At 36.4% G+C, this 25,970-nt stretch overlaps 1 protein-coding gene across 2 annotated transcripts in view; it reads right to left on the bottom strand.

Annotated features, from left to right (window-relative positions):
- The window catches only part of LOC127441974 (unconventional myosin-IXAa-like), a 229,018-nt gene that overhangs the window by 48,255 nt on the left and 154,793 nt on the right, over positions 1–25,970 (bottom strand). Inside the window, exons 13-22 of one of the 2 annotated variants that reach the window (XM_051699623.1) lie at positions 21,414–21,555; positions 18,523–18,718; positions 16,088–16,201; positions 14,084–14,242; positions 11,867–11,933; positions 6,913–7,041; positions 6,786–6,825; positions 6,230–6,352; positions 1,352–1,432; positions 1,133–1,243 (exon numbers count right to left, since the gene is read on the bottom strand). In XM_051699623.1, the coding sequence (XP_051555583.1) occupies positions 1,133–1,243; positions 1,352–1,432; positions 6,230–6,352; positions 6,786–6,825; positions 6,913–7,041; positions 11,867–11,933; positions 14,084–14,242; positions 16,088–16,201; positions 18,523–18,718; positions 21,414–21,555 (1,162 nt within the window). The remainder of the gene's footprint in view (positions 1–1,132; positions 1,244–1,351; positions 1,433–6,229; positions 6,353–6,785; positions 6,826–6,912; positions 7,042–11,866; positions 11,934–14,083; positions 14,243–16,087; positions 16,202–18,522; positions 18,719–21,413; positions 21,556–25,970) is intronic. The other variant, XM_051699711.1, reaches the window with a different exon arrangement.

Here is a 25,970-nt window from a genome sequence, read left to right as displayed (position 1 = left end):
AAAAAAAAAAAAAAAAAAAAAAAAAAAATATATATATATATATATATATATATATATATATATATATATATATATATATATATATATATATATATATTTTATTTTAATCCTAATACTATATAATAATAATAATAATTATAATAATAATAATATATATATAAAAAAATAAAATAAATAATAATAAAAAAAAAAAAATCAATCATTGTGTCCGGACTCAATTCGGTCTCATTACTGTAATTCAATAATATATATATATATATATATATATATATATATATATATATATATATATATACGCATACACACACACACTGGCAGCCAAAAGTTTGGAATAATGTACAGATTTTGCTCTTATGGAAAGAAATTGGTACTTTAATTCACCAAAGTGGCATTCAACTGAACACAATGTATAGTCAGGACATTAATAACGTGAAAAATTACTATTACAATTAGAAAAAACTACTTCAAACAGCTGTCAGTTTGTCCAGATACTCAGATGACAATCTGTTGTATGATGTCTGCATTTTCAGGCATCAGGGATTCATTGTGGGTAAACAGATCATTTAAAGTTACATTACATAATGAAATTTTTCTGGGCTGTATTCATGTTTCACAGGGTAGAAAGTACCGGTAAGTGTGGTCAAAACAATCTCTTCATCCCAAGACAGCCACACCCAGAAGTGGAAACGAGCAACTGGAAATAATGCCTTCAGCTGTGGAACATGCTCCAGAGAACATCCCACACCATCATACTCTTAGATCACTCATAGTCTCAGCTTCAAAACACATGCCCATGAACTGTTTAATGATCATGTGATGTTTGCACACAAAAATGGCACAAGCGTTCTCAAAACGGCAAGCTCCAATCTTATTGGTTGGCTTTATGCTTTTTCCGGGAGTCAGGGTGCACAGGTTTTTATCAGGAAAACAAAGTTTCTACGTTTTTAATACGTTTCTTAACTTATTTTTAATACGTTTTCTTAATAAGATGCAACGTGGACCAGACTTTATGCTGACTGTCTGGCTACCTTAGACTACATTATGCCTACATTTAAATCATGTGTTTGTTCTAGAGGAATAAGAACAGTTTAAGGTAAAAGCAGTAACATGACTGTGTGTGCATCAGTCTCACCTGAAAAGTGTACTTGATACTGTAGCCAGACTGTCGGATCCGCACGGTTTCCAGCATGCCTGTGTAGCGAAGCTGTCTCAGCACCAGGCCATCATGAAAACGCAGCGGGAGCTGAGAAGCAGCAAAGATATATGGTTTGTGACTCTTAAAGTAAAGCCACAGGTCTATATGTTAGATATCATGTAAATAAACATTAAATCTTCACATGGGCACACAAACCTTTTCTGCATTTGATCGTATGCATTTCACAAAGTACGGCTCCGACTGACCGAGGGTCTCCATTAGCTTATTGAGAGAGGCCTTGAGAGGAAAACACCACATATGAGCAACTAACAATAAACAGACAATCATTCAGTCACCTGTCAATCATTAGTCCTACAGCATGGGCAAGGATTACATGATTGTGGCAAAGGGATGGCAAAGCTTTCAAATGATATATGACATCTCATGAGGGCACCGCAAGTTTGAATCCGGCTCGCCACATTTTTCAATCCTGTTTCTGCCACTTTGAAAAAATCTAAAAAAAATTATACTTTGCTTAAAGAAAATGAAGCCTTTTTTTTTTTGTTAAGATTTTTTGCATTGTAACAATATTTCCATGACAATTAAACACATTTACCTTCTAAATTCAGATGACTGTAAAACAAAAACAACCTCATTCTCATTACTGGAATGCATCCAGATGCTTTAGAAAACTTGGTGTGTAATTTTGATTTTTCACTCATTTCAGAAAAAAATATATTATATATGATATATTATTTACAAAGTATTCATTGTTGAATAATAAAGTAGGGCTGCCCCCTGATAGTTGACCAAACGTTAGTTGATGAGAAGAGTCTTGGTCAACCAAGTTTTGATTGGTCGTTTGGTCGCAGGAAAAAAAAAAACTCTGCATATCATGTAATATCATGTAACACACCATGTATTACCACTGGTTGGACACTAGGTGGTACTATGGGGTAATTTTCATTAAGCAGGGTTAGGGTTGAGCATACACAATAAAGCAAGACACCTTGATTTCAAACTTTGAACTTTATTTATTTATTTATTTTAACTCAAAAATGAAGTGCAATTAAAATGTGTTGTTCAACGTTTTGAAAGATGGCTTTACAACAATTATGAAGGGCAACATCTCTCTGGCAAAGAACCTACTTCATCTGTGCATTCTCTACCGGTCGTGTATTTCGTTGTCCAGGAAAATACATCATGTGTGTGAATAAATTAGTTTTGTTCCCTCCTTCATGATATATATACTGTATATATATATATATATATACACATTGCAATATCCAATTACATCGGAAATCCCGGGGCTGAGGGATCGGTGAATATTCTTGCTTTAGTGATTTTGCATTGAAAATTAATTTATTTAAAAAACTTAAATCAAATACATTTCTAAATTCAAATTGCACTCCAAATGAAACAAAAAAGCAATTAAAATAATGAAGTAATAAAAGAATAATATATATATATATATACACCTTTCCATTTACCGTCAGGCAAAAATCCGTCTAAACATGCAGGTGGAAAATTACTTACACAAATGAAGACATAAAAACAATTATAAATGTAAAAATAATAATTATAATGATGATAATCACTGAAATATAAATCATGGTTTGAGGTGAACGTGTTTTTGTATTATTTTATGTTCACAGATGTATAGGCTACAGAGTTGCGTTCACAATGAACCGCTCTGTGGAAATAAAGCGAACTGAACACAAAGCACCTCCTGAGCCGAGATGTCTGAGGTCATTTGCAGCACTCACAGACGATACTGTTCTTACAACAACAACAAAAAAAATTCTGAAACACAGAAACAAAGAAATAGTGAGAACCTTTTTGATGCACGTGTTCCACGAGACTGCACACCTCTGTACAAACAGCGTGTCATACATGCGCATAGACGGCTTTTCTGTCATCTGTTCTTAATAATATAATAAAGTGTTTCTTCAAGTGCCTGTCTGTGTGCCGTGGGGCAAATTATTTGTAATATTAATTTGATAATAATAATAGTTTAATAATAATAATAATAATTTAATACATTAATAGGAAAACGAGCCAAATATTATCTTGACATTGTCAAAGGCATCAGCTATTGGCGATCACTCTGACCATCGTCGATCCCTGAGATCATCGTCTGTCGGCACAACCCTAATGTGCATCTCTCTATAAATTAACGAAATGTTCAGACAGTCTCCTTTCCGACACATTCAGAATCATTACCGCTTTTACCGGTGTCACTGTGGCTCGCTTCGTGTGTGCGCTTGTAAAATGTATATTTTAAAGGCTCATTATTACGGTTTAGTATTTCTCTGTAATGTAAAATTCTTTCTCAGCCCTGGAACTCAAACCATTTTCTGATGCCCCCCAAAAAAGTAATTAAATTAATATCACAAACATGCGACTAGTCGACTAATGGCTTAAATTAACGACTACTAGTCGACTAGGCAAATCTTTGGTCGGGGGCAGCCCTATAATAAATTATTTTTTTTTAATACATTATTATGTATTTGTTGTACTGACTGTATGCTTAATTAATAAGTCTCATACTTGTACATATAAATATAATAAATATAAAAATCTTATACTCATTACTGTAATGCGTCTGGATGTTTTAACTTTATTTTGTTTATATTTTAGATTTTGCAATCATTTCAGAAAGTAAAAAAACATTTAAATATAAAAGTATTTTATATTATAAATACAAATATTAATACATTATTTATAATATATTTGATGAACTGATTTTATGCTGATATAAATAAATCTCACAAAAATATTACAATCTAAATCTCATTCTCGTTACTGTAATGCGTCTAGGTGTTTTACCATTTCTTCTGTATTTTTGATTTTTCACTCTTGTCAGAAAGTAAAAAAACATATTTAAATAGTAAAGTATTGCTGATTAAATTAAAATTAAAATCATTAAATTCTAATTACTATAAAGTGTACAGATGTTTTTCCTTTATTTTTAATTTGAACTAATTTTAGAAAAAAATATATATAATTTAAGTATATAAGTATTAAGTATTCATTATTAATTGATAACGTGAAATTATTAATATTATATATTTGTTGTAGTAACCTTAATCTATGCTGAACTTAATAAATAAATAAATAAATAAATAAATAAAAATAAATAATTGTGTCCGGACTTAATTCGGTCTCATTTCTGTAAATCAAAATATTATTTCTTACATTTATCTTTTGATTTTGGGGTGAAATATTACATGGTCTTGACAGGATCTGAGATTCGCCCATCTGTACCAATAAAAGTGGCCAAACGAAAATCAAAAACATACCATGTGACATGCTAATGTTAGGTCTATAAAAAAAGCTTCTGATGTTTGTTTGTGTACACATGTGTGTTTCCAGGCTCGTATCTCTCTAGACAGAAGACAGGAGGAAAAGCAGCTATTTTGGTGTTCAGGAATTCACTCTCTCTTCCCCAAGTGAGAGCCGCTCAGAACGGGATGTGGGAAGTGAGCTCATCCACACATTTGTGTAGGCCCACTGCCAGAGGCCCCAGAGTCAATGTTTATACCTCTCTATCCCCATCCATAACACACTACAGGGACAATGTAATTCTTCAACTGCAGTGCAAGACGTCACATAATGTTTTACACCACATAAATGAACAACCCAAGAAAGGGCTGACAGACCTGATAATATGAAGAGGATCACGTAATTCAATAAAGAAATGACAAAAACAGTTACGCTAAAAGTGTGAACATCCATTTGATGAAATCAGCTTCATTTGATGGAAGATGTAATGAATCACAGCAACTTTATCAAGCAGTTGTTTTCCTCAATTCCTAGTAAAACTAAAACAACAGCAGACTTTGGAAGTGAAATGTAGCAAATAAAAGTGTTATTGTTTTAAAAATAGATGTGATGTAATTAATTAGGGTATTTGCTGAGGCTAATAAATCCGGGGTGGAGATTACACTGTGGTTAAATGATTCAGAACACTTTTTCGACAATAACAAGATGAAGAGAGAGAGAGAGAAAAAGTGAGAGAGGGAGAAAAAGAGAAAGAAACAGGCTAATGCATCCAGACATTTGAATTTTGAATTTCTATATTTTTAACATTTTAATGTTTTTTAATTTTAGACAACAAAATATCTATCTATAGATATATATAAATTATTTGTAACCATAGAAACCAGAATATAACTTTAAATAAGATAAAGTAACTTATTAAAAAAAAAAATGTTATAATTATGTATTTGTTGTTAAGTATTAATTATCAAATAATATGTTGTAAATAATTATTAATATATTTTATTTTTTAGAATTATGTATTTTTTTGGCATTTTATGCAAATTATTCTATATATATATATATATATATATATATAAAATGCACACAGAATCAGTCTCATGAATAAAAGTGAGAGCGAGAAAGAGACAGGATAATGCATTTAGACAGTTTAATTTTAAGTTTCTATATTTTTCATTTTTCACTAATTTCAGAAAATGAAAATAAATAAAATAATAATTTATCAAATCTGAATATGAATATTAATTAAAAAAAGAACTGATTAAAAACCAATAAATGGAATGATTCATAAATGATTATGTATTTGTTGTACCGTATTAATTATCAAATAATAAATTATAAAAAATATATACATTTTGTTAATTAAAACGATGTATTTTTGATTATTTTAATAAATAAAAAAAATCCATACAGGATAAGTCGCAGGAGTTAGGACAGAGAAAGAGAGAGGCTAATGCTATGCATATTTATTTTAACAGTAACATCTTAATAAATAATACATTTAAATGTTGAACACATTATTATGCATTTGTTATAAGGTATTAATTATCAAATAACTGTAATGAATCATTTGTATTTAAAATTATGTATTTTTCTGCATTCCATACTGATTTTAATAATTTACAAAAATCATTCAGGCAGGATGAGTCTCATAACTGTAATGCAAAATATAGTTTCATATTTTTTTTCTTTGGATTTTGGGGTGAAATGTAACATTCTTGACAGGCTTATTGAGACTGACTCATCTGAATCAATAAAAGTGTCAAAAAGGCCAAAATAAAAGAAAGAGAGAGAGAGAGACGGAGATCTGACCTGGAACTGGGCACTGATACTTGGTGGTTTCTTTTTCTTGTGAAGGTGCAGAAGGGACTTTGTGATGCGGTCGTGTAACGTCAGGTTACTCAGGTACTTCAGTGACTTCACATCTAGCAAGTGCTAAAGAGAGCAACACAAAACAGTCAGTCACAAGCTCATGTAGGTCAGTTAAAGAAATGATTCATCAAAACTCTGTCACCATCGACTCACTGTCATGTCGTTCAAAACCCATTTGATTTTCTTTCTTCCGTGGAGCACAAAAGGCAAAATGTTAAGGCTGGCTTTTTTCTATACAACAAAAGCATATAGCGACTGCAGTTGTCAAGCCCCCAAAAGGGCAAAAAACCCAAAGTATCTAAAGCCATACTAAAGCTTTGCATGAGGAACTCAAAGCTATAATATGAGGAAGGTAATTTTGCCAAATATCTCCTATTGTGTAAAAAAATAATAATGAAAAAATCACGTGTTCGAGTGACAAGTGAGTAGACGATGATAGAATTTTCATTTTTGATTGAACTATTCCTTAAGAAATTAATAGAGATGTTATTTGTACCTTAGGAAGACTTGGCTTCATTTTATAGTTTTTATTTCTCCTGAAAATAAATAAATAAATAATTAATGTGTTTATAATGAGCTTCCAGGAATTACAGTGAATTTGAAGATTTGTATGACTGTGTTACATGAGGATGCCGTGGGCTCGCTCCAGGAGTTTACTGCTGGTGGAGTTGACGAAGATGCCGTCCTCCTCACTGAAAGATCCACCTGAGGACAGACGGTTTTGCCTACCAGGACGCCCATTCCAGCCGTCCCTGACAGAGACACAATAAACAGACATATTAAACATCATAAACACACAGACTGCTTTCCAGACCCTGTGAAATAAACATTTTAGCTTTGTGGAACTAAAAACCTACATTAGATGTCAAAGATCAATTTTTAATAAAGGCTTTGGTAAGTAAACAGGCTGAAGAGGCTGTGTACAAGTAAACATTTGTCTCATAACCTCTATAGTCTTTTGTATATAGTCTGTATATAGTTTTGCAGAGTTAAGTTTGTGTAACTGTTCAGCTAAGGTGTGAAATGGACCCTGGAGAACATTGTGCAATGAGGTCCAACATCAGTAAGGGTCTGTAAGAGTCAACACCAGAGGTATTTTATCATAATAACAGGCAGTCCACTGACTTCTATTGATTTAAACCTCCTGCATGCATGACGATGCTGAGCACAGGGACTATGAATAATACCACTGCCATAAAGTCATATGCACCGCAGGCACTTGCGTAAATATATTAGCTTTCCATAGAGGCAATGCTGCTTTCTGAATCTATAAACATACCAAGCCAAGACAAACAACACCAGCCCTCTTTGTCACTGCAAAACAAAAGGGGGTGAGTAACTTGGGTATTCTCATTATTCTCAAGAGCATAATTAATATGTGTATTCTTGGTGGCAAAAAAAAAAGAAAAAAAGAAAAAAAAAATTACAGTGTTTAGGAATAGGAAAACTGGGGATGCATAATACATGGTGATTTAATTGTTATCAGCCAGTATGTGTTTTTGTGTGTGTGTGTGTGTGTGTGTGTTTATTTCAATCACTGAATTGTCCAACAGACCAATCCTTTGGCAAAGTCACCGCTTATGTCACACACGGAAGTGGTGCCAAAACCGTGTGCAAACAATAAATGTTTATCGGATTCCACTGTTAAAAAATTATTTCAAGGGCTCTCGAAGATGGCTGTTGTTTCAAGCCATCAACAGAGCTGACTGGAATGAGAAGATCATTTCAACTCACGGCTCTGCAGTAAACATTTATAGCGAACATTATTAAATGTGTTATTAACTCATATCATTATAATAATTGTATAGCAAATAATATGTCTGGGGGGCCTGGGTAGCTCAGCGAGTATTGACGCTGACTGCCACACCTGGAGTCACAAGTTCAAATCCAGGGCATGCTGAGTGACTCCCGCCAGGTCTCCTAAGCAACCAAATTAGCCCGGTTGCTAGGGAGGGTAGAGTCATGTTGGGTTAACCTCCTCATGTGGTTCTCGCTCTCAATGGGGCGCGTGGTGAGTTGGGCGTGGATGCCACGGATAATAGCGTGAAGCCTCCACACGCGCTACATCTCCGCGGTAACGCGCTCAACTAGCCACGTGATAAGATGCGCGGATTGACGGTCTCAGACGGGGAGGCAACTGAGATTCGTCCTCCGCCACCCGGATTGAGGCGAGTCACTACGCCACCACGAAGACTTGGAGCGCATTGGGAATTGGGCATTCCAAATTGGGGAGAAAATCCATAAATAAATGAATAAATAAATAAATAATAACAATATGTCTGTTTTTATGATGGTTTTGTGTCGTACTTTCGTTTAATCGTCTAATCTGTCAAATCTAACACAACAGTCTTCTGGTTTTCTGCCACTACTTACTGTGCATGCACTGAATTTTTGAAAACAATGGGATTGGTCTATACTAAATAATGGACAATGGGTAGTTGACCAAAATAAATAAATAAATGAATAAAATAAAATATGGACATTAACTTTTTATTAATCTGTGTTTAATTACTATATTAACATTTATTAGAGTATATTAAGGTTCTGTACTGGTCACCATTTCTTTCAAGTTTGTCATAATTTTTAATCACCTTTTAGTTTTAGTTAGTTAGTTTTTTTTTCCTTTTTATTTAAACGGTCCTGTTATATAATAAATTAATTTCAAAAGAACAAACATTCCATGTTTCTTTTTCAATTTAAAAACTGCATGTAGGTAGTTTACACTGCAGTCTGACATGCATCTAAAACTATTTAAAAGGTTGTTTTTTTTCCATTCTCGTTTATTAAGAAAAAAAGGAAAAATCATAGTTACACAACTTAAATATTACATAATTTGTTCAAATGATTTTAGTATAATACAATCTCTGTTCTACATCACTTTAGTGCGATAAAAACACTAATAAGGTCATTATCATGCATTATCATGGCAACAATGTTGTAATACTGGATATACCGTAACTTAACACTGATGAGGTTAGTAAGCGATTTTATCACACTTAAATTATGTTATCATGTACTGTATAATATGTGTGCCTTGTGGCCATACTTTTGAAGCAGAGTGTATCTGAATGTTTACTGAATGGCCTCATTCACTTGCCTTACTGTAACTGCATTTTTTTTCTTCATTTTTTTAATAAATGAGGGATGATTCATTTTTTGGGGGGGGGGGGGGGGGTAATCAACATGCCTCAAATGCTGTCGACTGAGCTTAACTTGTAATGAACATGCAACATTTATTTAAAAATGTAAGAATGTTGAAGAAGTTGCCATTTATTTTAAAGAAAGGTAGCACAAGCACACTTTAAGCAAAACATTTCAGTTTGTGAGGTTTTAAATAATAAATCAATAGACATACAGTACTGTTCCAAATAGGCATACTGCATCTAAAACTATTTAAAACAGCATTTTGCCAATTATGCATGCCGTTTCAAATTAATTGAGAGACTACATGGAATATTTGTTTTAAACATTTTTTTTTACCACACTGCAGGGCCATTTAGCTAGTGGCAGTGAAAGTTTTTTTTTTAAACATTTTCTAAAAAGATATAGTGACCAGTTACAGGCCCTAAAATATTAAATTTGTCTTTTACATACAACCTATAATATTGATGTTGATTTATAAAGAAGACTATGGACATGTTGTGTGTCAACCACCCATATAATAATTATACAAGACAGTTTTGGATAGTACAGCATGCCACACTGCAGGACAATGCCAAAAAATGTCAACCTTAATGCGCTAATTTTAATAATACAAATGACATTTAAACAGTAAACCCTTTTACAAAGTCAGGTTTCACTAAAAGAATGTAAACTTAAAAAATGGAGCTTCACTGTGAACACTGCTTTAGAAAAAACAGACAAAACAATACATATCTACAAAATCAGCCCATGTCGCTTATTGACCACTACATAAAAACAATTATCAGTACAGGCCAACATTTTGATATGGGTGCATCCCAAAATCTTTACATTTATCTTCTAAATAATAAGTTCATAAATAAAAAATGGCACAAGTGATAGACCAATAAATCGGCCGATGTATGGCCATTTTCCACCTGGCTCTTTCGAGTCAATTCCAAATTCTACCAACAACATAATGGACATTTTCAAATATTTTAGGTGAACTGAGTAAATATTGTGCCAAAAAAATTTCATTTAATTTCAGTATACATGCATTAGCCTTCGTCTCAAATATATCAGCATTTTATCAGCCACTGACAAAACCTGCAACAGTCGACCAAATCCAGAGGCTATACAGCACAAGGGGAGGGAAAAGCCTCCAGCTGTGGTTGGCAGTCATTTAGAGCTAATATTCTATACACAGGAGGTCACCGAAGCATGTGCACGTGAACCCTGCTGGGAGTGATTACTCATCAGCCTCGGGCCTGTCCTCTAAATGAGCAAATATCTGCACTATGACATAAAGGAAGCACCTGCCGTTTTCCTGATGTTTTGTGGTCACTTAGTAACCCAAAAAGTGTGTGGGGTTGCAAAATGCATTAGAAGGACTTTGCAGTACAACAATAGATCTGTTGTGAGCTCAACCCTTGCCACTTGTTCTGGATATCAGGGCTAATCTCAGTGCCATGTCATTAAGAAAGTATGAGGTCGGGAAGACCGTGGGCCAGTCTGCGGGTTTTTAATTCGACACCCACACAGCAAACTTAACGAGCCTTGTGAGTTCTGACCAGGGGCTCATCATACATGCTTAATTTCCCTATCTGAGAGAACATAGGTCATGTGACACAATAAAGGGGATTTTCAGAAACCCAGATACTCATTATGGAAACAAATGATAGCCTAAATATCCTAACTATCTTCTTTATCTGACTGTATCTTTCCCAGTTTGCATACTATATAGTTCACATTTTTTTTCTAATGTATATAGCACATTGTATTGTAATATATGCACATTGCACAGTAATGCATACTTAGGATTAAATTATCGCAAAGGGGAGGATCAGCTTTCTAATAACACCTAGATTGACCTTCTAGTCCACTCAGAGGCCGAGATATTCGATGAAACAATGGGGGTGGACAATGTCTATTCGAACGAGCACATCTGTCAGGGCTGAGAGACACCTACATTTCGGATTTGCATATTGTGATGGAGGAAAAAATATTTTTTCTAGTACTTGTTGCCATGTAGTGGAATAAAATAAGACTGTTTGGTGGAAGATAGAGTGAAAATAACTAAAATAGCATGCTTACAAAGTTAGGGCAACAAAAAGTTTCGATTTTTTGTTTATCTGTCCATCATAAGGTTGTAAACTTATACAATATTATTTATGAATAATTGGAGCCTTTTTTTTATTTGGGGGGTTTTCTGAAAATTGAGAATTTTTTTTGGTAATGAATCCACAGTATGTGTGAATGGAAAGCTTTTAAATTTGACTGTGAAAAATTGTAGGCGGCAGCCCAAAAATGCCCCAGAGTTGAAGAGGTTGCAGCATACTCCTTACTTCGGCCTTTAACGATGAAATAATTTGGGGTGATCTATTTCTGTAAGCATCCAAGTACCCTTTGGGGGCACTGTATCTGTGATGGTCAATAGCACAGTATAGTCGCTCTTACCGTTGACTGAGTGTGTTGCTGCCCTGCAGATCGGAGAGTGGCGTGCGAGGACTCTTTCTGTTCACACCTGAAACACATCACAAAGCCTATACAACCAGACTGCTCTGAGACACATCAGAAACATGAATGAGAGAAAGGTTAGAGCTCTAAGAATAGAGGGTATAATAGCTTTCATAAGAACGGATTGAAAGCATGTTAATTAATTCACAGCTGTTTGATGGAATGAAATGTTTGCCCATTCAATTAGATGTGAATTACTTAAAACATGCTTTTGTGAATCAGTTCCGTATGACATACATGAAGTGCACAGTGAATGATGCATACAGGGCAGTTTGTCAATATAGAAAATATTTTCAACATTCAAAAGTTTTGAAACACTTGACTGAAATGTTTCTCATGATCTTAAAAATCTTTTGATCTGAAGGCGTATGCTTAAATGTTTGAAATTAAAAATATAATTGTGCCACCATATTAATTTATTTCATTATAAAACTAAACTTTAATAAAAATTGAAAAAACGTTTTTTTTAAAAACTAAGTTTAAAAAGCATCCCAGGGTGGGGGCCTCGGTAGCTCAGTGGTCAAATACGCTGGCTACCAACGCTGGAGTTCGCTAGTTCGAATCCCAGGGCGTGCTGAGTGACTCCAGCCAGGTCTCCTAAGCAACCAAATTGGCCCAGTAGCTAGGGAGGGTAGAGTCACATGGGGTAACCTCCTCGTGGTCGCTATAATGTGGTTCTCGGTGGGGCGCATGGTGAGTAGGGCGATGTCTCCGTGGCAATGCGCTCAACAAGCCACGTGATAAGATGCACGGGTTGGCGGTCTCAGACGCGGAGGCAACTGGGATTCGTCTTCCGCCACCCGGATTGAAGCTAAATCACTACGCGACCACGAGGACTTAAAAGCACATTGGGAATTGGGCATTCCAAATTAGGGAGAAAAGGGAAGAAAAAAAAAAAAGCATCCCAGGGTGATACCTCAAGAAGTTGGTTGAGAAAATGTCAAGAGTACATGTCTGCAAATTCTAGGCAAAGGGTGACTACTTTGAAGATGCTAAAATATAACACAGTTTTGATGTATTTTGGATTTTGTTTAGTCACAACATAATTCCCATAGTTCCATTTATGTTATTCCATAGTTTTGATGACTTTACTATTATTCTAAAATGTGAAAAAAAGAATTATAATAAAGAATGAGTAAGTGTTTCAAAACTTTTGACCGGTACAGTATATACATCGAGTAGCATCAGAAGGCAGAAAAATATTTTGATATCATAGTAACTCTTTAGAAAAAGGTTGTATATGTTAACATCAGTAAATTCATTAGGTATCACAAACTAACAATGAACAATATTTTTAACAAGATTTATTCATCTTGATATGTTAATTTATAAAAAACACAATTAGTCATAGTTTTTTTTTTTATTATTTAATTTTATCCCCTTTTCTCCCAATTTGGAATGCTCAATTCCCACTACTTAGTATTTCCTCGTGGTGGCGCGGTTACTCACCTCAATCCGGGTGGCAGAGGACAAGTCTCAGTTGCCACGTGGCTCACTGTGCATGACACCGCGGAGACTCCCAGCATGTGGAGGCTCATGCTACTCTCTGCGATCCACGCACAATTTACCACGCACCCCATTGAGAGCGAGAACCCCTAATCGTAACCACGAGGAGGTTACCCCATGTGACTCTACCCTCCCTAGCAACCGGGCCAATTTGGTTGCTTAGGAGACCTGGCTGGAGTCACTCAGCACACCCTGGATTCAAACTCGTGACTCCAGGGGTGGTAGTCAGCGTCAATACTTGCTGAGCTCCCCAGGCCCCCATTAGTCACTGTTTATGTTCATAATGCATTAACTAATGTTAATATGTACTGTACAACCTTTAAGTTTGAAAGTGTATTAGTGCATGTTTAAATTAACATTTACCGAGATTAACAAATGCTGTAAAAGTATTTATTATTGTTAGCTCATGTTAACTAATGTAGTTAACTGATGTTAATGAATACAACCTTATTGTGTTACCAATATAATTTTTTCAGCAATAATTGCCCAGCTCTAGCCACAACAATGAAGTTGTTCCTAACAGGAAGGAATAATTAAATAAGCTATTGATACAATTCTCAGACTGTTTTTATTAGCAAACTCTATTCAGTTAAACAGGTTCAACTGATGTTTAGTTGTCCTTTGTGTGTATATGTCTATGATCTGAGCTACCTCCATCAAGCAGACTTATCGTGAGCCCGCTGTCCTCAGAAGACAAGAGAAATGAGTGCGTACTCTGTGCTGGAGCTGTCGTGCTGGAGTGCAAGTGTTCAGAACAGGGGATCCAGTGAGGGGAAAGCGGTGGGCTGCCCGAGAGGCATACATGCTGGACTGAACCCACAGAAAGGGCTGTTAGTTAAGGGCAGATACCCATCCTGACATCATGCAAGGAAAGCAAGACAGGTGCAAGACGGATGGGCACAGAGACATGAGGGGAAGTCTGCCAGCTTGATCTCTGAATCCAATCACTGATTCTGTTACAAACATAAGGGGTTGCACCAACTACTGAACTAGTTAAATGGCTGTGCAACTATTATCGATGTGTTGGGTCTGTTTCGACTAGTCGTGGTTCACATGACTTCAGTAACATTTGTTCTGATGGCAACAGCAGGAGGAAAATTCCTCCATCCACTGTTTCATAGTGTTTTTGCACACAAATCAGGGTCAGAAAAGTACCAGAGCTCAGGCCCCATAGTTAAGTACACTGTTATTGTTGTTGCTATTGTAGTGGTTTCATCTTCAACTTAAATATAAAATCATACATTTGGAAGCAAAGAGGCAGCATAAGCACGTCCTCTGTTGTTGTTGTTGCTTTCTATTCAAACTTAAATAAAATTCAGAAATTTGAGAGCAAAAAGGGTTGCATAGTTTAGTCCTCTGTTGTTGCTTTTCATGATTTAGGGGCAAAAAAGGCCCCATAGTTAAGTCCCCTGTTGTTGCTGATTTTATTTTTAGCTTTTTTAACTTAAATAAAATTCATAAATTCGGGAGCAAAAAAGGCTGCACAGTTTAGTCCTCTGTTGTTTTTGGAATGGCCAATTCCCAATGTGCTTTTAAGTCCTCGTGGTCACGTAGTGATTCACCTCAGTCCGGGTGGCGGAGGACGAATCCCAGTTGCCTCCGCGTCTGAGATCGTCAGCCCGCGCATCTTATCACGTGGCTTGTTGAGCGTGTTGCCACAGAGACATAGCACATGTGGAGGCTTCACGCCATCCACGCTCAACTTACCACGCGCCCCACCGAGAACGAACCACATTATAGCAATCACGAGGAGGTTACTCCATGTGACTCTACCCTCCCTAGCAACCGGGCCAATTTGGTTGCTTAGGAGACCTGGCTGGAGTCACTCAGCATGCCCTGGTATTCGAACTAGCGAACTCCAGGGGTGGTAGTCAGCATCAATACACGCTGAGCTACCCAGGCCCCTGCTCTTAATTGGTTTTAAAATTTTCTTTATCATTTTTATGTAAAGCACTTTCAATTGCCATTGTGTGTGAAATGTGCAATATTAATAAACTTGCCTTGCCTTGAATCTGATCATTTATGCTGTGTGCTTTTAAATGGTTAGAAAACCATTATTACAGCATTCTCTTATGTATTATATAATAATATATTTAAAATTGCATAAAAATATGCACCCATAAAGAAAAAAAAAAGAAAAAAGAAACCTGAAAATCATATACAGGGGACAGATATGGTTTCTGACAGTGAAACAAGCGTATATGCAAATATATTTGGAATTCCGGGTAAGTGAAAATAGAGTGAAACTGGAGAATTTCACGTTCACAAAGCTGCTACGTAAATGTGAGATGATCGGAATTCATTTAGAGTGCCTACACACCAGCCAAAATTATTGCAAACTGCCCTGAAAACAAACTGTTGCCCAGAGGCTGACAAGACAATGACAATGAAAGCAGCATGAATATGGTTATGGATATACGCACTTTTTTTGTGTATGGCGAGTCATTTACATATGGTAAACATTGACCAATCGACTAGTCGATGAGTAAAAATCAGTACTCGTCCAAGTCTTAACATACTGTACATGTATTGCCACTGCATTATGTATTTATATTGCCATAGTGGTCCAATTGAATAAGCTGAGTGACTGAAGCCCTCATGTCTCGGCCCAGGGTGCATGAAGTGAGGAGATGAGATGAAGGAAAAGCATCTTACTGTATTTCTCCTCTTTGCACCTCTGCAGGATCTCTAAGCTTCTCTGATGCACAGGGTGATGCAGAAAACTAAAGCTATCCACAATTTTCACAACTGGAGCAGCAGCATCATGCCCTTCAGAAGCCATAAAACAAACCACACACACACACACAAGAAAGAGAGAAGAGAGAGAAAAGACAGATTACATAGTGAGAAATAAGATGTGAAGTCTAAAAGAGGAGTCTCAGTAAGTCAGAAGTTGGACTGTTGGCATAAAGTCTGGTCCACAATGCAGCTTATTCTGGCCAAGTATCTGAATTATGACTTTCAGGATAATTTCAATTTATCTGTTAAGTTTCCTTACAAGTACAAGTGTTAAGACCAAAGACCAAATGTAATATATATTCAAAACTAATATATTCTTGCACCTTTGTGTGTGATACTTCATGTAGTTCACTTCATGAATGCTTTGATTCATGTCAACCGACGTTAAAAATTAATTGAATTCCAATCCAACTGTTCATGCTGAAGTTAAATTGGATTTTTTAAAAAATTATAATTATCCAACTTATTTACACTTATGTAAATAGCCCAAATCGGAATCGAAAATGTCAGATTCAAAATTACATTTGGCATTCACACCATCATCCCAAAATCAGTGAATAAGATAAAATAAAAAACCTGCGTCACAAATGAGTTTAAATAAGACTGCTGAAGCATCATTCTACTTGCAGCATCAAAGCAAAGACATCATAAACTACAAGTCTAACTTAAGTAATTAGGTGAAAGCCATACACCCAAAACATTGTATCTGAGAAAGAAAGGCATATAGATACTGAAAAGCAGAGGAGCATGGCAAGAGTATTCAAGCAGGACGTGCTGGGCTGACAAAGTTATTTGACTAAGGCCAGGCTGCTTTTACATACAACAACAGTGGCAACCAGGGGCTTCATTTTTGGGGCAACTATGCCTTAAACTCTTACACAGTCAAGATGTCTATTTCAGCAAAAATTATTTTACACTAGTAAAGATTAAGTTATGAAGCTGCATATGAGCCTGAATTATACACTGAAAAGGAATGACAACGTTAGCCATGAGAAAAAGTCACAATTTCACATCCAAATAAAAGTTACACAAGATGTATAGAATGTGTTGGAGTAGTCTTTAAAATAAGGGAATGAACTGTGAAAATGAGTTATGAGTAGGTCTGCAACAATTAAAGGAATATTCTGGGTTCAATACAAGTTAAGTTCAATCGACAGCATTTGTGATAGTGATTACCACAAAAATTCATTTTGACTCGTCCCTCCTTTTCTTTAACCCCCCCCCCCCCCCAAAAAAAAAACATGCAAAAATCTTGGTTCCAGTGAGGCACTTACAATGGAAGTGAATGGGGGCCAATTTTTTAACGTAAAAAAACTCAGTTTCAAAAGTATAGCCACAAGACATAAAGGATATGCGTGTAAACATGATTTTAGTATGATAAAGCCAATTTTACAACTTCGTTACCATGACGATGTAATATCAACAAACTCTAAAATAAATAAATAAATAATCAAAATACATTTTTGTGGTAATCAACATTACGCTAAAAATGCTGTTGATTGAGCTTAACTTGTATTGAACCTGGAACATTCCTTTAAACAATAAAAAATTAAATGTCAAATGAATCAAATGAAAATGACTGACAACAAAATGTAATTATTGATTTGTTGGGTCTGTGCACAGTGAAACTGCGAACTGTGAAGAGAACCTGATGTCATCTCACAGTAGTAAAAAAAAAAAAAGAAAAAAAAATATATATATATATTTATATCTAAATGCATTTGAAACATTTTATTGAGCAAGCTGTAGTAGAAAAAAGTATGCGACCCAAGTTGTCAAAAGCAAATGTATACATATATAAGAACCAAGTGATTTTTTGCTAATTGCTAAACTTTTAAACAGTAAGAAATGAATAGTTTTTTTGGCAAATATGTTTAAAATAAAGAACGCTCACATGAGATTAAGACTCTAGTCACATCAGCTGCTATATTTTAGATATGGCGCTGGGCACACAATTCATAAGCATCACCATGTTGAGATCACATGACCATCCGAATATTTTTTCACATTAACCCCCTGCAATTTGATGGTTTCACATGCAGAGTAAATCAATCATGACTGATTGCGAATTCTACAATGGCATTGGTAGCAAAAAACGTGTGATCTTGTGTGATGCTGCATCTACGCCGCTGCTGAGAGCACAACATAAACCAGAATATTACTGTGTACACTTTAAGTTAAAGATTTATAAAAAATATCATAAAAATGGTTACTTGCTGCCCCAGTCTTGTGACTGTGTTAAGCACTTTTAAATCATATTTTATATGACAGTGTGACATGTATTGTCTGAAAAATTGGCAATACAAAGCTTTTGACAATTTTAAGCACATGTAACAGTTAATTAAACTCACTGCTTCGTTTATCAACAAGTCTCTTGCCAGCATCCCTGAAGGCCACCATAGCTCTGAAATAGGCCCGGAGCACAGCCCAACGGAAGGTGGCCACTGGATCGATACCGATCAGACCACAGATGAAGCCGTTCTTACTGCTCTTGAGGAGCGCAACGATGTCCGGCCGCATGTGATCTGTGTTCTTCTCCCTGAAGTCCTGGAATAGTAGGTCATACAGACAGTCAGATACCTGTGTCATTTTTATCTCCATACTCATCAGCCAACAAACTACAGAATATCTACTCAATGAAGCCAATGAAAGATCAGTAAGGGGGATGTTAAGCCTGTACAGCTCCATTATGTAATGCATGAAAAAAGGGTTTATACTGTGAATAAGAGGATCAAATCTCATGCCTACCAAACTCAGATAAATTTAGTAAAACACCATATATTTTTTAACTAATCAATCCCACAATAGCTGGGATCTAATCAACATAATTTATATGCAAATTTAGGGATATAAATAAAATGTAATATAAAAATAAATGCTTAAAGGAAACACTGAGTGTGTTTACATGCACACCAATATGGTGTCAACTACCAAAAAAAAAAAAAAAAAAAAAAAAAAAGTTTATTAAAAAAAAATTGACAATGCAAGAAAACCCTGTTTACATTATATCTGAAATCATTAGGTTATTCCATGCTCATTCAATGTCACTATTCAATGTCAAAACGTAAATGGGTGATTCTCACAAAGTCTGTCAAGAAAACATCCTTGTCATATTTAAAACCAAATCAATACAATATATGCATATGAGGGTAGAGGGGAAAACATTTTTCAGCGTGGTCTCCCAAAGACTAACAGAGTCTCAAAAACAACTACTTCGACCCCTCAGTGTAGAAGGGTGGGCTTCCTGGAGTGACCGGTTGCTTGGAACACACAGGTGTTGTCACACAGTTCATTAGAGAAGCCCTAGAAAACAGAGGAGACCTTGTTCTTCTATGGTTGACCTGGCTAATGCCTACAGGTCTATACCACACAGGCTGGTTGAGCTTGCGTTACACTGCCACCATGTTCCCAGTAAAATCAAGGACCTTATCCAGGACTATTATAACAATTTCAGGCTGAGGGTCACTTCTGGGTCAGAAACATTGGACTGGCATCAGCCTGAGAAAGGTATAATTACAGGCTGTCCTATCTCTGTCATCCTGTTTGCCCTCACCATGTATATGGTGGCCAAGTCGGTTGAGGTAGAGTGCAGAGGTCCCCTATCCAAGTCTGGTGTCTGACAACCCCCGGTAAGAGCATTAGATTACTTAACCATCATGACCACATCCATTCCAGGAAGCAGATGGATAATTCAAGGACTCGAGAAACTTAGCACTTAGGCAAGGATGAGTTTCAAACCCACCAAGTCAAGATCCATGGTGCTGAAGAAGGGGAAGGTGGTTGACCAATTCCGCTTTTTGCTGTCCGAGACTATTCCGTCTATCACAATGCAACCTGTCATGAGCGTGGGGAAGCTCTTTGATTCCACAAGCCCTTTTCTACCGAAATGGCGATGGTTCGTGTGCCGAGCCTGTGCGCTGCTGGTTGACGGAGCTTTTTGTAAACCGGCCGCGCTTTTCCACTGACTTCAGAAACAAACGGTGACGTAATGGGTTACGCGACAACTTTACCTGCCCATAAGCAAACATGGTGCATCACAACAGTGTTTGTGTACAGCTTTTACTCTTGTTTTTGGGGACATATTTAAATATATGGACTTACGGAGTAATGAAATCCAACGTTATTACATTGCTCAACAAGATTGTCAGAGACAACATCTACGGTAAAGACGACAGGTAATGTAATTACATTATTTTAAATGAACTATGGCTTAACTTGCTAAATTCTGTAAACTGTAACACTGGAATCATTATTAACATTGGTGTGGCAGATGGTTATATTTGGAGTTTTGCCATACCATATAATATTATGTTTAAGTCTTGATTGAGAATCCCACCGGTTTACTTAACAGATAGATGCGATCTTCCAAACTTAGTGAGTAGCTGGTCAAAATGCCCTTACTGAACAAAACAATGCACAAATTAAGAGGACAATAGTGTAAGGAAAGCTAACAAAGTTGGCAAATATAATAATTTACTGAGATCAGCAGCAGAGGATGCTGGTGATTCAGTGTTTATCTCGAGCGTGACTGGCTGAATTCAATGTCCTGGTTTGACAGCAGGCTAGTCAGTGTCCGAGTCCAAAACATTGATGCTCCACCCACTATCGCTTTTATTTAGGTCCTTCTTATGGTCCCTGCAATCCCTTAAGTGTTTTTCAATTTGTTTATGCTGTATCTTCTCATAGACTATTTGTTTCCCTTTGCGATCTCTCTAGTTTATCTCGGATCTCCGTAAAGACTATATCGCAAGTGCTCATTTGTGGTTTTTTTATTTTTTATTTTTGTTCTGTTTTTATAGAGTGAAATGCTGATGCCAAAAAATTATTTCAAAATGATTGGTTCCTATTTTCTATTCTTATTGACACACTACTCTCAAACTGATTGCTAGCAAACACGATGTTCTTCCGAGTGTTTGTCTGTGCACTCTAAACCGCAAGTTTTTATTACATTTAATGAAACACATTGGCCTTCCCACTGGCTATGACTTCTATTTCTATTTTGTGCTAATTTCCCCGGAAGTGCCAATTTTGTTCTCTTGAACACATGGGGTGAAAATGATGCTTTATTCGCAAACTGTTTAATGTTATTTCGATTTTTCACATCTATTACATTCGCAGCTTGTATGGAAACCTTACTATTTTTTTTATTTTTTATAATCGACTCATCCAAATCAATAGTGATGCCAAACATCTGCACAAACATTAGTTTGCTACGGCAAGCATAACTGTATATAGTACTGACCTTCACTCTGTACTTGACCTTCCCAGCATAGTGTTTGATGATGAAGGCCGGCTCCATGACGGCAGGAAACTCAATATAGCTGTTTCCCTCATGCTGTCGTTTGAACTTGTCTAGCAGGGTCTGATTGGTGGCCTGTGGAAAGCTGTGATGAAGAAGTAATGGTGTGCATTAAAGCAGACATCACAAAAACATATTTTACTGTTCAAAAGTGCAGGGGAATGGATCAGAGAGTAAATAACACACTTCAATAATATTTTCACACTTAGGTTGCAGCTAAAACAGAGAGGTTATAACTCTGGTTGAAAGTGTAAGACTAAACTTCTTACACACAGACAAACACATAAATGTAGTGTTATTAGGTGTCTCACTCCAGGCAGACAGTGATGGTGGTCATCTTGGAAGCATTTAAGTTTAGAGAAATGTTATAGGATAAACCTGTGCAGTTCCTCTGGCCTTGAGAGGAATGAGATCTGCTGCCAGAACTTCAGCAGAAAAGCTTCCACAGGACGAGGAAGTGTGATACTTGAGAGATTTGATCTATGAAAAACACTGATGTGGTGAGTTCGGTTTCCAGCTATTTTAAGCAGAATGAACTTTCCTTTTTATTTTCTTGATTGAAAACCAGGAACCTACTCTTTTATCAATACAGAGGGTTCGGACATACAACTCCATTGGCATACTGTTCTTGGCATTCTATATAGTAGAGAAGTATGCATATTCAGATGCAACCACCATCTTGTCACTTAATAAATTAAATTAACAAAATAACATTTAAATGAAAATGAATTACCTTCATATTTTTTATGTAGTAACAATAAAAACAAAATGACACTAAAAGTTGTGCTATATAGTGAATATAAAGCACATTATGCCTAACAACATCCTTTAGCTGTTAACTATATTCACAATAAACATTTTGCACCCAGTTCACTCTGCCAGGTCAATCTGTTATGTTTTCAAGGGGAGCCAGAGTGTGCCTAAAGTATTTTTGAAACAGAGAGTATTCTTTTGCTTTAATTACAGTGCATTCATGAAGTATTCAGACCACTTCATTTTTTTTTTCACATTTTGTTATGTTGCAGCCTTATGCTAAAATGCTTTAAATTATTTTTGTTTTCACATCAATCTACACTACTGGGGCACATAATGACAAAGCAAAAAACAGATTTTTGATTACTTTGCTAATTTATTGACATTAGTATTCAGACCCTTAACTTAGTTGAAGCACCTTTGGCAGCGATTACAGCCTCAAGTCTTTTTAGGTATGATGCAACAAGCTTTGCACACCAGCATTTGGGGATTTTCTGCCATTCTTCTCTGCAGATCCTCTCGAGCTCTGTCAGGTTGGATGGGGACCATCAATGGACAGCCATTTTCAGATCTCTCCAGAGATGTTCGATTGGGTTCAAGTTCAGGCTCTGGCTGGGCCAATCAAGGGCATTCACAGAGTTGTCCCTAAGCCACACTTGTGTTGTCTTGGCTGTGTGCTTAGGGTCATTGTCCTGTTGGAAGGTGAACTTTCGGCCCAGTCTGAGGTCCTGTGCGCTCTAGACCAGGTTTTCATTAAGGATATCTCTGTATTTTGCTGAATTCAACCCCACAGCATGATGCTACCACCACCATGCTTCACCGTTGGGATGGTATTGCGCAGGTGATGAGCGGTGCCTGGTTTCCTCCAGACATGACGCCTGGAATTAAGGCCAAACAGTTCAGTCTTCATTTCATCAGACCAGAGAATCTTGTTTTTCACAGCCTGAAAGTCCTTTAGGTGCTTTTCTGCAAATTCCAAGCCGGCTTTTATGTATCTTGCACTGAGGAGAGGCTTCCGACTGACTACTCAGCCATAAAGCCCAGATCAGCGAAGTGTTGCAGTGATGGTTGTCCCTCTGCAAGTTTCTCCCATCTCCACACATGATCTCTTGAGCTCAACCAGAGTGACCATCGGGTTCTTGGTCACCTTACCAAGGCCTTTCCCCCAATTGCTCAGTTTGGCTGGGTGGCAAGCTCTAGGAAGAGTCCTGGTTGTTCCAAACTTCTTCCATTTAAGAATTATGGAGGCCACTGTGCTCTTGGGAACCTTCAATGCAGCCAACATGTTTTTGTAGCCTTCCTCAGATCTATGCCTCGACACAATCCTGTCTCTGAGCTCTGCATGCAGTTCTTTTGACCTCATGGCTTGGTTTTTGCTCTGATATTCATTTTCAGCTATATATAAAGAGGTGTGTGCCTTTCCAAATCATGTACAAATCAATTGAATTTGCCACAGGTGGACTCCAATCAAAGTGTAGAAACATTTCAAAGATGATCCAGAGAAATGGGATGCACCTGAGCTAAATTTCAAGTGTCACAGCAATGGGTCTGAATAATTATGTCAATGTGATATTTCATTTTTTTTATTTGTATTTGTTTATAAATTTGCAAAGTTATCAAAAATCTGGTTTTTGCTTTGTCATTATGGGGTATGGAGTGTAGACTGATGTAAAAAATATATTTAAAGCATTTTAGCATAAGCATGCAACATAACAAAATGTGAAAAAAATGAATGGGTCTGAATACTTTCTGAATGCATTGTACATGGATTAATTTTACATTTAGAATCCCTTCACATAACATGATTTTAATACTGGTAACTTAACTATATGCATACACTTCTTAACAACTTGCTTAAGATAGGCCTACTTTGTCATTGAAAACATGCTATCTCTGTTCACTGATGTGTGAAGGTCAAGATATGAAAACGGGGAAAAAAGGTACCATTATTTCAACAGATCTTTCATTATATATTTTTCTATTCTAGGCTAACAAGAAAAAACGTACAATTTGTGCAAAATGTTACATTTTAGCCTACTACCTCATCTTACATAAATGGATACATCCATTGGGTTAAAGAACTTGTAATAGGTACTGGATAGATCCAGTAGTGGTGGTGATTTTAATTCATCTCAGTGACTCAAGTCCATTAAATCTGTTCACCAGAAAATATTAGTTCAGATTAGTTCATTTACATTTACATTTACGCATTTGGCAGACGCTTTTATCCAAAGCGACTTACAGTACCCTTATTACAGGGACAATCCCCCTGGAGCAACCTGGAGTTAAGTGCCTTGCTCAAGGACACAATGGTGGTGGCTGTGGGGATTGAACCAATAACCTTTTGCTTACCAGTTCAGTGCTTTAGTCCACTACACTACACACTTCATTGACCATTTCTACAAATTACGCTTTTGTGCCAGTAGATGGCACCAAATTACCATAACTTTGAATGAGTAAATTACACTGTTATTCATGATTGGAACAAGTCTAATGATCATTTATTAAAATCTGCATGTCAATTCTACTAAGAGAAAGTAAAAAAAGAGAAAAAAACACTGGGTGTGCTACAAAGGTACCAAGAAAGTATAGCCACTTGTGTTCACTGGAAAAAGGAGTAATAAAAGTTCTTGAAAAAAGAGAAACTCCACTTACGTGGTATGAATTAAAAAGCCTTTATTTAACCAGGCTACAACATCTAAAATGGTCAACGCGTTTCGACTAAGAAAGCCTTAGGGTACAATTCCCCAGTACAAAGAGGCACAATATATAGACTTGGCCATCAGTGAAAACATCAACAGCTGAATAACAAGTTCACAAACTAGCTGTAAAGTTGCCAAATATTCAGATGAAGTAAAAAATAACCAACAGATAGTACACTTAAAACAACAGCAACAACACACACACACACACACACACACACACACACACACACACACACACACACCAAATGAGACAGAGTCAGTAATTAATGTTTCAAACACTCCCCTCTCACATGATTGCATTTCTGTTCTCTCCAAAGGTCTTTTACCCCTACTCACTTAGCTAATGAATTTCAGACCAAAGAGGATTTATTCAGGTTCTACCGTAATTTACATCTTAAAGTGTGGTACCATAATAACCCTTACAATGTCACAGCTAGCTCTTCAGCTAACACAGAACTAAAGAATGTAACACCCTTCAGACCAAAATCTACGTTTCTTCCAAATAATTCGAACCCTACACTCAATGCCTTCATTAAAAAAAGTTACATATGAAGTGGATCAGCTTTTTGCCAAACAACAAAGATCTAAACATCACAATCTGACGAAAGAAGAGTCCCAGGCATTAAAATGGCTTGCAGAGAACAAGGAGATTGTTGTGAAACAGGCTGATAAGGGAGGAGCTGTTGTAGAGTGGGATAAAGATCAGTATATTCAGGAGGGATGACGACAGCTGACCAACCCTGAGTATTATCAACATTATTTTCAAATCCCTTGGAAAAGATGAAAAAAAAAACAAAAACCTCACAAACCTTCTATCTACAGCCAAGGATAAAAATGGATCTCTCGTAAGGAATATTATTTTTTTTTACACTGTAAAGATCCTCATATTCCATCCTTTTACATGTTGCCCAAGATTACAAGAATTAAGTAACTCCACCAGGTAGGCCTATAATCAGTGGCAATGATTCTTTGACTGAACTAGCATCTCAGTATGTGGATTTTTTCCTGCAACCCTTTGTGCCTGGTCTTCAATCCTTCATTC

This window comes from Myxocyprinus asiaticus, chromosome 1 (genome assembly GCF_019703515.2).
Source record: "Myxocyprinus asiaticus isolate MX2 ecotype Aquarium Trade chromosome 1, UBuf_Myxa_2, whole genome shotgun sequence".
NCBI classification, from domain to species: Eukaryota; Metazoa; Chordata; class Actinopteri; order Cypriniformes; family Catostomidae; genus Myxocyprinus; species Myxocyprinus asiaticus.
The sequence above is the reverse complement of the archived record's forward strand: the minus strand, read 5'-3'. Positions and strand labels throughout refer to the sequence as shown.